Genomic DNA, 13,102 nt, shown 5'->3' with positions numbered 1-13,102 from the left:
ACATCTGATAAAAAACAAATAACTAATGGGTAGATTAACAAAAGTTTAATATCCATAAAATTCATCTAGTAGCATAACCACTCATTCAATTTAAATGTAAAAATATTCTCCCTTTTAAATGTATCAAACTTATCCATTAATTAACTTCCTTTCTTAAATCTATCAAACCTTATCTCCGATACAAAATTGCGATATTCCGACAAAAGTAAACAAACAGACAGCCACATAGAAAGTAAGTCGAAGTATCAAAGATCTTTGCATCTATGGTAAAAGTTGTTTACGTTAATAACAATGGTTTATCAAAACATCTCGGATAACAGACAGGAATTTATAGTACCGTTAATTCATTTATACTATGCTCAATTAAATCAATTCATCGCAAGTTAAAGGTTAGTTTCTTTGTAAGTGTGAAGGTTCTTCAAACTAATTGTTGTTCTCATGAGTAGTATGTATACCTATATAGATCTGATGTAAGTATGTAGTTATTTAAAAAACGTGTCTGTGTGTGAATTCGATGCTAATGGAAAACTGTGTGAACATAGTTTCAATACCACACTGTACATGTATTTTAACTGAATGTATCCTATATTTAATAGGCATTGCATCTAGAAATAATATAATTATTAATATAGTATTTATTTTATTGTATAGAATCAAGATAAGCGCCCCAATAGGTACAATAACTAGGAGAGGAGCTAGGATATACTTATAAAAAAGAAGAAGCTTCCCTATTAGTAGCAATAAGTAGGTATTAGAATTAGATTCATCTATAATTCTATACTAATATAATAAAGCTGAACAGTTTGTTTGTTTGTTTGAACGCGCTAACCTCAGGAACAACTGGTCCGATTTGTAAAATTATTTCGGTGTTAGATAGCCCATTTATCGAGGAAGGCTATCCGCTATATAATATTATCAATTTATCACGCTAAGAGCAGGAGTGGATCAATGCGGGTAAAACCGCAGGGCACAGCTAGTATTTAATGATATTCATAACTATTTATCCATAAGAGAGAAAATACAAAGCACTCAAGAAAAATTTCCAATCATTTCCGACTCCAATAAGTAAATAAAGTAAAAGCAGAACATTTTCCATTAATGTTTAAAGTAAACAGACGTTTCGTTGAAACATTCTTTAGATTTTAAAAATGTCTACAATGTATACGTAATTGCAGAAATATTGATTTTCTCTGTAAGTTCCATACTGTTATTTTTTGTTTATTGAAAACTGTCTCCTCGAGCGCAGTAGTTTATAGAGCTTGAATATTACAAACGTGGTTTAGGGTTCGACTCCCGATAGATTTCGTATAAACTAATTCCGATATAGAACAGGAAGATTATAAATAAATAATTATTTTCAGGACAATTTTCACACACGGCACGATCTGATCCCATACTAAGCTTTCGCTTGTGTTATGGAAACCAGATGGCTGATAAACATACATACATACAGTTTTAAATAAATACTTATATAGATATTCAACACCCAGACACAGAGCAAACATCTATGTTCATCACACAAATATTTGCCCCGGGTGGAAACCGAACCCACGACCTCTGGCTTGGAAGGCAGGGCCACTATCAACCAAGCCAATCAGTCAGTCAACTAGATTGTAAGATAGGTAGTTGTTAGATGAGTGCAACTTATTTATTTTACTTGTAGTTTTGCGTATTTAAGAATTCATCACAGCTACTCAATTATAAAGTGACTAGTAATTCTCAGAACAAATTTTACTGATTTCTTTAAAACAAGTAGACACGTCATACCTCTATAATGCTACAGCCTACACATCTCAAATAAGTATTTAAAAATAGTTCTTAATGACATCGTAGAATAGTACAGAGTAGTAGTTAAGGTATATAATACTTACAACGAATTGAGAACCTGTTTTTGGCAATGTTGGTTGAAAATATAGTCTTCATCTCAAATATATGCATTTTATTATTATTTATCAGAAGAACAGCTTTAATCATTTGTCCCTCCGAAATAAGAAACTAAACACCTCATAGAAATCACCCATCATTTTCCTATCCGCGCCGTGTGTTGTGTGCTTACCCCGTAGAAGGCAAATCGGCGCTAAAGTTTGAATTAACATTAGCACATCATTTAATGAATCTATTAATTACTAGATTTCCGCCCGCGGCTTCGCCCGCGTTTGCAAAGGAAAACCCGCATAGTTCCCGTTCCCGTGGGATTTCCGGGATAAAAACTATCCTATGTGTTAATCCAAGTTACCCTCTATATGTGTGCTAAATTTCATTGTAATCGGTTCAGTAGTTTTTACGTGAAAGAGTAACAAACATCCATACATCCATACTTACAAACTTTCGCTAAATATATATATTAGATTAGATTCAAAAGAAAATATATATTAATATGTTTTATCTAATTACTAAAATTTTAACAAATCAAAGTAGGTATCGCTACGAAATTCTAAATTAATTTTCTTTACTATATCCCTACTTACTACCTACGTAGTTTCAGTTACTATGTAAACACAAGTCGCTATAAATATATATCTATTTTAATTATCCGGTCAAATAAGGCTCGGATTGGATCATGAATGAACGTAAACACTGGTTGACGCACTAGTGACGCGAGTGACGCGGTATAGTGACTGCCAACTGGTCACGCTTGTAGTATGTCGATATGTTACATTGTTTATAATTTTCTGAGATTCTAGGATCTATGAGAAATCTATATTTTCTGTTAAATAGTCATGGTAAATAGTTTTGGGCGGACTTAAAAACTGCACAACTTGTATTCCCTTTTTCAACCCCGTTAAAATTGATTTAGGAAAAAAGCGTCAAATCTATGTTAAAAAACCGCCCGAAATTAGCGGTTCAAAATACTTTCGGAAAAACGATAGCTAAGTAAAATAATATTTTTCAAAATTTTATTGATCAATTCGTCTTAACATTAGATCCGTGTGCCCTGCGATCACAAGCGCTTACTGAAACAAAACCATCACCCATCAATAAATCGACCGCGCTCTACATCGCTTAACAGCGCGTAGCCGTCGTGGAAAATTTATACTCTACATACTGCGATTCCTTCATCATTATAAATTTAACAAATGCAATAAATCCATACTAATATTATAAATGCGAAAGTAACTCGCTGTCTGTCTGTCTGTCTGTTACTCAATCACGCCTAAACTACTGAACCAATTTTCATGAAATTTGGTATGGAGATATTTTAGTACCCGAGAAAGGACATAGACTACTTTTTATCCCAGGAAAATGACGCAATCCCGGATATCCCACGGGAACGGGACAATGCGAGTTTTTGTTTGACTGCGCGGGCGAAGCCGCGGGCGGAAACCTAGTACTAAATAAATAGCAGGTCGAAGACTTAGTAAATAATCTAATGATTTTAATGCTCACTTGTGTAAAACGGCTTAACTATTGCCAACTGCCAAGTCTTCCTACCAAATGTGTTGTGGTAATAATATCGCCATATTGTGTTCGGGCTACACGGTCTGTCACAGATTCATGCATGCGCAAACTGAACTGAGTTAAGAACTTTAGAAATCATATTAAACACTTTATTGTTTATACAATTAGTAAATAAAAAATGCAACTGCAACTTTAAAAGTATAATTATGATTTTTAACTACATGGACACTCTATGGATACTTTCTGTAATTTACCTAGTTTTTCTTTCTCTTGTAAACAATAATAAAAGAAGGATGCTTTAAAATCGCAGCTATAGCAATTATAAAAGTCTAATAACACAATACACTCCTTACGTTAATAACATCATACATATTGAAAACAAAACCCCGCTCAAAATGAATATAAACGTTATCCAAAGCTTCATGCAAAAACATCGTCTGGCTCTACCACGAGAGATATATCCAACCCGATTTAGCCCATATTCGTAGACTATAAATAATTCAGTGGTCTCGACTTTATGTCGATTTCAATCTATCAATAGATAAATATTTAACGCGACTTTTGTGTTTCGAAGACGGGTTTATTGGAAATACATTTAGGTTGTAGCTGGTTAAAGTTTGAAGGACATTTGAAATATTTATTAATTATAGGAAATTATATTGACCCATAAAACGATGATACGTTGATAAAATTGGGACCTGAAAGCAATTATATACTTACCGGCCTTTGGATTATAGTGTTATAGTCTTTACTCTATAATATAGAGATTTTGTTTGCTTGTTCACATTTCAAAACATTCGTATAAAAATTTGTCGTATATTAACAGAAGTAAACACCGGACAATTTCGCTAAAACCTTTATTTTGTTTACAAATTTTGTGGTATGGATACACATACAACATGAATTGGCATTAAAATGAAAAGAAAACTCTTATTTGCACACTAGGATATCGTTAATGTAATCACACCCCCGAGACATTAAAATTAAATACAAATAGCTGTCACATATCATTGTTTACACACACACACACACACACAGATACCTCGCGTACACGCGCATATGTGTGCGTATAGTCTATACCACAGATATAATACTATACCTACTTACTTACTGTATTACAGAAAACTAAAATTACAAAATACAGCGCATACGTCATTAAAATCATATAGATTTTGCTTTCAAGAGGGTTGCCAGGATGCTACCTTGAAATTTTACTGTCAACGCGCCTAAAGAAGTTTCACTTCAAAAAAGGGTTCGTTCGAATGTCGTTTCTGTATGAAATATTATTACGTATTCTTTGCTAGAAGTAAAAACTTACGGATGGTTAGTTTGGCACGGTGCCAAAATGGTTTCGTTGAAAAACTCCGCGAATGCCGGCCGTTAGGCGACAGTACTCAACGATTGGAAATAAAATAAATATTCTGCTTTGGGAACGGGAAATAATAAACGGTTTAAATCGATTTATAATACGTGGGTTTTAAATGAAATTTGATGGTTATTTTTTATGACTGATCTTTTTGGATTTTTTTTATGAATTATTAGAAGCAATATAATTACTTAAATGATAATTTCGTAATATTATTTCTGAGGACTAATAGATATTATTCACAGCTGATAAGATTCAGTATATAGGTAGTATAAAAAGTAAAAATATCATACCTAATAATTGATGGAAATTATCAGGCAAGCAGTGCGGAAAATACGCGAGTTACCAATTAAATTCACATTTGTTCATCCACTCGATAAAAGAAACAATTATAATGTTAAATATAAACTTCTACTATACAATATTTAAAAATCCATTCGTTTCTTTCATATCAACCTACGTAAAATTAAATTTTCATGCTATCATTTCAAACCATTTCTTTGAATACACTCGATATCAAGAAAATAACCTATATTTTTATAACACTAGCTCGTAAATGTCATAGGTGAGAAACACTTTTAAGTATTTTATTTTAATACTGAAATATCAAATAATACGTTTATCTTATTATTTCTTAAACGTTTATTTTCCTTTATCTGTGGAAGTTATAGAATGAAAAAAGGCTCTTTCAATTTTAAATAAATTGACATCAGAAATAAAAAAACAGAAGAGTGTACTTACTTATTTAAAAATTTTCCAAAAAATTCCTAAGGGAATTCGAGAATCTAAAAAAAATCTTCCCCATCCCAATAAGTTGACGTCCTACATTAATAGAATTTGCAATTTTTATTTATTTAGTAATTATTGATACTAACATAGTTTTTAAGGTCATAGTACTAACAAAATCGATGAAGTAAGCAGAGAAGTAATTACACAAGTATTTTTAACAAACACCACGTGGTTCTTAATAATAATGAAAAGGTTCACATTACCTAATTACTGTGGAAAGTCAGGAAAAGCCAGTATTTAAAGACTAATTGAACAATAAATTGCTAGCGGAGAACTTAAGTGGTGCTATAAATTTTTAACTTGGTACAAGTGGAAAGTTGAAGAAAACTATATAATTTCCTTGTATGAACTTTGTGCCTAGTATTTAAATTGCTATTTCTGTTATAATGAAGTGTGTGTATATATTTTCTCGTTATAAAAGTTACGTACTTATTACCAGATTTCCAATTTGTTCTTTAAATGTTCCTAATAAATATTATTAAGTTAACGTATTATTTATGTGTATTAAATATAATTTATATTACAATTTAAAAGCGATTATTAAAAAGCTTATTTGTAGGAACAAAAAACTTATTGAATTAGACTTAAACTATTACCAAAAACAAAACTACTGCAAAATAACTCACATGGCGAAATTTAAAACTCAAACCCTACCCATATAGTTACAATGTAATAAATTACAGAAAAACCTTCTCACTTTTAGACTTATTAATGTAAAAGGTTACATTTTTGATCACGCGTTAAATATACGCCTTATAAGGCAATATAAAAACATGTGAAACTAAAAGGTTGAATTACATTTTACAATTCAAAACTAATATCGAATTATTTTAACTTTATCAATGTAGAAGAATTTTTATTATTTTAACTACAATAAAATTCGATACGCAAGTCAAAAAAAAAGGAGAACTGTGAAGGAAACAACGTGAGGAAACTAGCATGCCGAAGAATCATAAGTTCGACGACATGTGACATCCGCAAATCCGCACTTGGCCAGCTTGGTGGATTATGGCCTTTACGCTCCTGTGTCCCAGCATTGGCAACATATAATATATGGGCTGATGATGATGATTTATTTATAGATATATAAAACTTGGAGATAATATTTAATGAAAATTATTTTACGTTGTTTGAAAACAGTCAAGACACTTACTTTTCCCTCTTATTTCTTTATCTTCTCTCTTATATACTTTTACACTTACGATCTTATGCCATGTAGCCTGTCACTATAGAATATAGTATAATCCACTCGCATTCTAAATATTTCTCATACTAATCCTACACGATAGCTAATAAATATAAGGATTCGATTTGAATTCGGCAAGATAAATCAAATCCGAGTGCTTGTATGAGTCACACGAGAAATAGGGCATAGCGTCGCACTGCATTCGCCCGTCTATGTTTGTTTTTAGGTTACAAAGTAGACGAGCATGTCGATATTAATGAGGAATAAATAAATATACTATCTTCTCACTAAAATACTAATAATATAAAGGTGACGTTTGTTTGTGTGTCTGAATACGCAATTTAGAAATGCTTACTGGAGCGGTTTCAAAACTGATGGATATGTGATGATGAATAAATGGTCCACGGACGAAGCCAGGCAGCCCGCTTGTTAAGAACATTTATGGATTTGGAGATTTGTAAATTAAAATGCTGTAAATTACGGGGTTAGAAGTTGGATACCTAATCCCGTATAAAAATACAATTTATAGGTATGTAAACTATAACAAACACATGCAATGTATCTATCTATAAAAGACATTTTAAAACTTACTTTTCACAATATATGCTTTATAAGCTTTTTAAAAGACATTTTTAATAAAAAATTTAATATGGCAACTCATAATGAAATGCTTGTTCAAAGAAAATGTAGGGAAAGAGAAAAATTGTTCTTCGTGTAATGAACAAAAAAATGCCAATTTACTATGCTGGGTACTATGTAATAATTACTTTGGTTTTTCACAGCAATACTTCATGCTTTATAAAACGTATTCTATATTAGTCTTTTTTTTAAGTCCGCTTTATACTTATATTATAAAGAGGAAAGGTTTGTAATTATGTAAGTATGTATGTTTGGTTTTCACGCATAAACTACTGGATCGATTTTAAAAAATTCTTTCACCATTAGAAAGCTGCATCTTCACTGAGCAACATGGGCTAGTTTTTATCCCGGAAATCCCACGGGAACGGGAACTATGCGGGTTTTCTTTGAAAACGCGGGCGAGGCCGCAGGCGGAAAGCTAGTTTATCAATATATCTAAACAACTTTTTCCATTATATCTACCGACAGCATTGAATGTTTTGTAGTGATCTTCAGGATAGTGTTGTGGATGAGCCCGTGAAGATTTCGGTTTGTGTACGGCCAAATATAAATTTAAAACAAAATTTCCATTTTTTTGACAATCATCTTATGTTATACATACATAGTTGTAAGTTAGGTATGTAAAGTTTGCATTTAGTATATATTCTATGATTTAGGTCTGTTGCGATCGAATATATCTTTAATTTCATCGCATTTCACCCATTTTATTCACAAATCCATCTTCCAGCTTCCTAATAAATATATGTCATAATAAAACCTCTTAACCAAACATATTCAATGCCAGGTATATTATTTTTAAAATTATCGAAGTTTATTATTAATCTGTGAATGTTTATTTTTGTAAGTAGCGGTCGATAAAAATTAATCGTTCCGATTCGCGCCAACAGCCGGCGCCGCCATTTTGTATTTTTAATTTGGCGCCATTAATATAATTAGAGATGTCACTGTGGTCCATAAACATTGCGAATTGCAATGTTTTGAAATTATTTATACTCGTAAGAACTAGTTTAGATCTAATATTAAACTGACTTACTTATTAATACTGTTATGACTACTAGCATCTTTTCCGTTTAGGATTGGAAAACTCCAGGATAAAAAAATACATAGCGTGTAAGTCACTGACCACTGAAGCTTTTTTCTATTGGTAAAAGAACTTTCAAAGTCGATTACCTACCTAAATAGGTTGTCTTCCTTTAAATTACATTAATTCAACTATAATCAATTCCAAAATCAAAAGAAACATGCATAAATAATTTTAAGCAACTACAAAACACATTTCTTTAATTGTCAATAAATACTTAACTACACATACGTTCCGCCAGTTAAAATTGACGTATAACATTGTAAACACGTTTTGATGACTAGTAATGTTTTCAAAACTAGGTTAATTCCCATATTGACCTAATTTACCCCTTTACAAGGTCAATCGCATTCAACGACCTTCGCAGTATATTTACATTTTTCACATAGCTTCTTAGTATGTCGCAATGATTATTTCGATATATTTATCTTGTAAGGCAGTTCGGACAACCTTAATTTCATATAAATTACTTATAAATTATGATGATTGTAATCGTTTTATACTCTGTGGTGTTCATTCATGTAATTTGACAGATTAATTTGATAAGTTATCTGTCTCTTTCAGTGCGCTTTTTGACATGAATAAAAGCTTAATAAAAGCATGATAAAAGATAAAAAGTACCGGCTGGATAAAAGTTTGATTAAAAACTATGATTAAAAATGTTAAATAAGGGGCATGAAATAAATTTTACGGTTATTTTTTTAATATAGTATGTATTATGACTTATAATTCATAACTATAAAAAAACGCTGTAACTTCATAATGCAAAATGTTTCTGCATTCGGTAAGATTATTAAATTTGCTTTCGTGTTGTTTAAATTAGTTCCTCATCAAAATATGTACACCTCTCTCATTAAGGCACTATTTCAGTTTTTCTTAATTTGTAATTACAAAAATCAGCGACGCGATGCTGATTTGTGAATATTGGTGTTTATTTAATTTATTCAGGTAAATAAAATGCTTTAGTTAAACTAATTAAATTAAACAACAATTCACAATAACACAATTTTTCTTTTTCAAATCCAGTGTGGCGCGTTGAAACAAACAAACACTTCAGAAATATCACTACATAGTATAAAACAAAGTCGCTTTCTCTGTCCTTAGGTATGCTTAAATCTTTAAACTACGGAACTGATTTTGATGCGGTTTTTTTAATAGATAGAGTGGATTCAAGAGGAAGATTTTAGTATATAATTTATTAGGTTTTAGACAAAGCAGGCGAAGCCGCTGGGGGAAAGCTTGTAATATATAAAGGTTTGTTTTATGTGAAACATGACATTTATTTCTTACGAAACATTTTTAATGCAATTCATATGATACACAATACCATATAATTATAATTAGTCTACGAATACGCAACGGATCTGCAATTAAAATTGTTTTTATATTACGATTTTGGAATTGTCAATAAAAATATTTTGTAATCGAGAGCAGTGAAAGTCAGAAAATTAATCAGATACTGCACTGATACTTTTCATTCACATTCTTTATATTGCTTTAATAAGATTCATTTCTTATTCGATTTCAAAATAAGAAATTAATCGTGTAATAAATTCGTGTGTTGCTTCTGCTATGAATTAATTAACATACGAGAATGTACCTATTAAAAATGTGTATTGTGCTGCAACAATAATGTAGACAGTTTTAGCATAGCATTCATAAGTGTTTTAAACCGAAAGCCGCGAAATTTCACGAAACTAATAAAATAATGAAGTTCAGTGTTATATTTATATACAATTGCCCTCAAGATTTTTATGTTTTTTGAAACAGCTGTTGCGTGAATCATACGGCATTGGCCAGTTTGTCGAATAACGTACCGGCCCTGATACTGATCGTGGATTAAGAGGAACCGTAACAAAAATTATCCGCTTTAAACGAAATTCAATGACGTGCGAAATAATCTACTGAGTACATCCGTATAAATTTTGGCATTTATACAAGCGCAAATGCTATTTGCGTGGAAAATATTATGAAATAACGCAAATGCCTGCGCTGTTGTTAATCAAAATTTACTGCATTAAATGCTACCTACATAATGTAAAAGAGTACTCACGTTATGCTGGTGCAGGGTGAGGATGACGTTGTCAAATGTTGAAGAATTGGAGAGTGCTTCAGAGCTGCCGCGCAAAAGTTCGGCGAGCAGATCGGTTCCAGGTTTAACTCCAGCCAATTTGGACGGTGACGACGTCGCTCGTACGTGTGTGTGCGCTCCCTTCGGTCGTCCTGACGTGGGAGCCGCTCCAGCACTTATTTTACGACTTGGCACTGTTGCGTCTGAAAAACTCCTACGGCCCATTTCTACTGATCTGCTAGAGGGGGCTTCTAAGTTTCTGCCGAAAGGCCTCGTGAACTGCTGCCTCTTGGCTTCCACGTCAGATGTGTCTGAAGGGCTGAATGGAGATGGAGAAGCGGTGCGATCACGCGAACACGAATCGCTTTCCGCTTCTGAAGGCGAATCACCCCGTGACGTGACCCCATACTTTCTGCGTACTCTATACACTTCCTCCTCTTTTTCGTCCGAGCTTTGTTGCGAAAATCTAGCTCGCCTAGCTCTAACATCGTCCGTTTTCGACCACATTGGAGCAGTTTCACTTGGACTCGGAGGTCCGTTAGTGCACGAATCGTCTGATTTATCACCAAGTACAGATGACGTTCTCGTTTCTGCTGACAATCTCATGTCCTGCAGCGAAGCGTCACTGCTTTCTCTGTTACAACCATTAACTGGTGGCGGAGGATCATCACCCCCGTCATCACTAGCCGTTGTAATGTAAATGCCTTTTCTTCTCTTTGTCTTATCTAATGGCCTACGCCTCTCTCTAGTGCCAATAGGGGCGGGCGTACATGGGTTTTGAACGGCTGCTAGTAAATGGGCAACTTGCTCACTTGTTATGATTTCATCCTCTTTGTCACGGTCTAAAGATCCATCTGACGCAGCATCAGAACGTTGCGCCTCTTCTGGCTGTGTATCCTTCGACCACTGTTTCACTATGCATTCGTACACGGGTACGGGAATCGGCACTGAACTATCCAACTCACTAGCAGATTCTATAACAGTTGGAAAACTAGCACACTCACAGTCCACATTAGCACACGCATTTGAAGGAATTGCGGGAAGGGGTGGGAATGCGAAAGGTTGAGAAGGTTCTAAGGGCGAAGTGCCCTCACTGTGCGCCTGCGCACTGTCAGCTTGAGAACCGTCACTCTCTTCGCGAAGTTCGTGCAATACACGCGGTGGCATTAACGCGGGTAAACTGCCACCCGCATCGGTCGAGTCCTCCTCCCGCACAGGAGGCACGCGGCGCGGCAATGGATGCGTCAATGAACGCGCACCTAATTGTTTATGTAAAGCGTCAGGTGGCGGAGATCGCGCAGACGGCAGCGCATGCGCAAGTAATCCTTCATCCGAACCTACCGCGGAATCGACCGATGCGACAGAACCACCTTCGGTCACATTTTCTTCAGTTACACTCGCGGAATCATCACGACGCGCACTGTCTGTTTTCGAAACGCGTTTACCGAAATCAAAAATCGACGGCTGTTTACCGCGATAGTACTTGTCTTGAACAAAGTCCCCTTGAGAGAACGATGCACTTCGATACGGTATTGTTTTTTGGGCATATGAACCGACAATCGAACGAGGTTCGACACGCACTAGTGTAATTTTATCTGTATCAAAGTCATCACAACGGTCCACGGAGACACCGCGCGGTGGGCTGTGTCGATGTCGCGAGCGCGGCGGCGGGACAGGAGGCAGGATGGGCGCTGTGTGAGGAGGAGGAGGCGGCGGCGGAGGCGGAGGCGGCGGGGTCGGAGCGGCGTGCGAGCGGGGCATGAGCCGCTCGGTGAAATCCTTCAGGCGCTGCTGGCGCGAGGGCCGCTCATCGCGCGAGCCGCGGCCCAGGCGGCGCTGGAGACGCTCCAGCGTGCGGCGGTCCGGCTTGGCGCGGCCGAGGCACGCCGCCACCGCCTCCCCGGAGCAGCAGCGGCAAGGGCAGGCCCGCGGCGGAGGAGCTCGGCGCACCGTGTATCGCACCGCGCCCAGAGTCACGTACGGCGACCTGCGCAAACGCCGATATATTTAGCGTAACGTGCTGCCCGCCAAGCGGTCGGACGGCGAGTGTGACGGATTTAGAGCGGACGAACTTCCCCCGCAACTTGTGGCTGAATTCCGGGAGGATTCCCCGCGACCCACTCCAATCGAATTATATCGGAGCAGATGATTCGCATCTGCGTTCTCTTTGTAGTTATAGACGGTCGAGAACGGAGATTGAGGCGAGAGTTTTATGACGGACGTCGTATGTAAACTGACTGCTGAGATATTTGCGTCCAAGTGCAAGAATTCGCGGCAACCGCGTGAGGACGGCAGGTGGCAGACAGACAGACGGAAGACTCTTCGAGTATAAATAGGTGAACGTTGGCAATTTGGCAATAGGTCGACCTCGCGCCAATGTTTACATGTCATATCTTGTTGCAAGGGACAAAGAATCGGATTATTTATTGAATTCCATGAATTGTCTCGCCAGATACGCCAGGAAAGACAAATTGTTTTAAATCAAAGTGCAAACACTCGAGCGGTTACACCTCCATACTGCCTACACGTGAAATATCATTAGGATTGAAGTATTTATTCTTAATGCACTGA

The 13,102-nt window shown here is 35.8% G+C and overlaps 1 protein-coding gene across 5 annotated transcripts in view; it reads right to left on the bottom strand.

The window, feature by feature from the left end:
* LOC123701075 (rho guanine nucleotide exchange factor 17) overlaps positions 1-13,102 on the bottom strand; it is a 106,785-nt gene that overhangs the window by 49,934 nt on the left and 43,749 nt on the right. For all 5 annotated transcript variants that reach the window (XM_045648490.1, XM_045648485.1, XM_045648488.1 and 2 more), the window contains exon 3: positions 10,514-12,518. In XM_045648490.1, the coding sequence (XP_045504446.1) occupies positions 10,514-12,518 (2,005 nt within the window). The remainder of the gene's footprint in view (positions 1-10,513; positions 12,519-13,102) is intronic.

Source organism: Colias croceus, chromosome 20, assembly GCF_905220415.1.
Source record: "Colias croceus chromosome 20, ilColCroc2.1".
NCBI lineage: Eukaryota > Metazoa > Arthropoda > Insecta > Lepidoptera > Pieridae > Colias > Colias croceus.
Note: the sequence above shows the minus strand (reverse complement) of the source record. Positions and strands in the feature narration are given on the sequence as shown.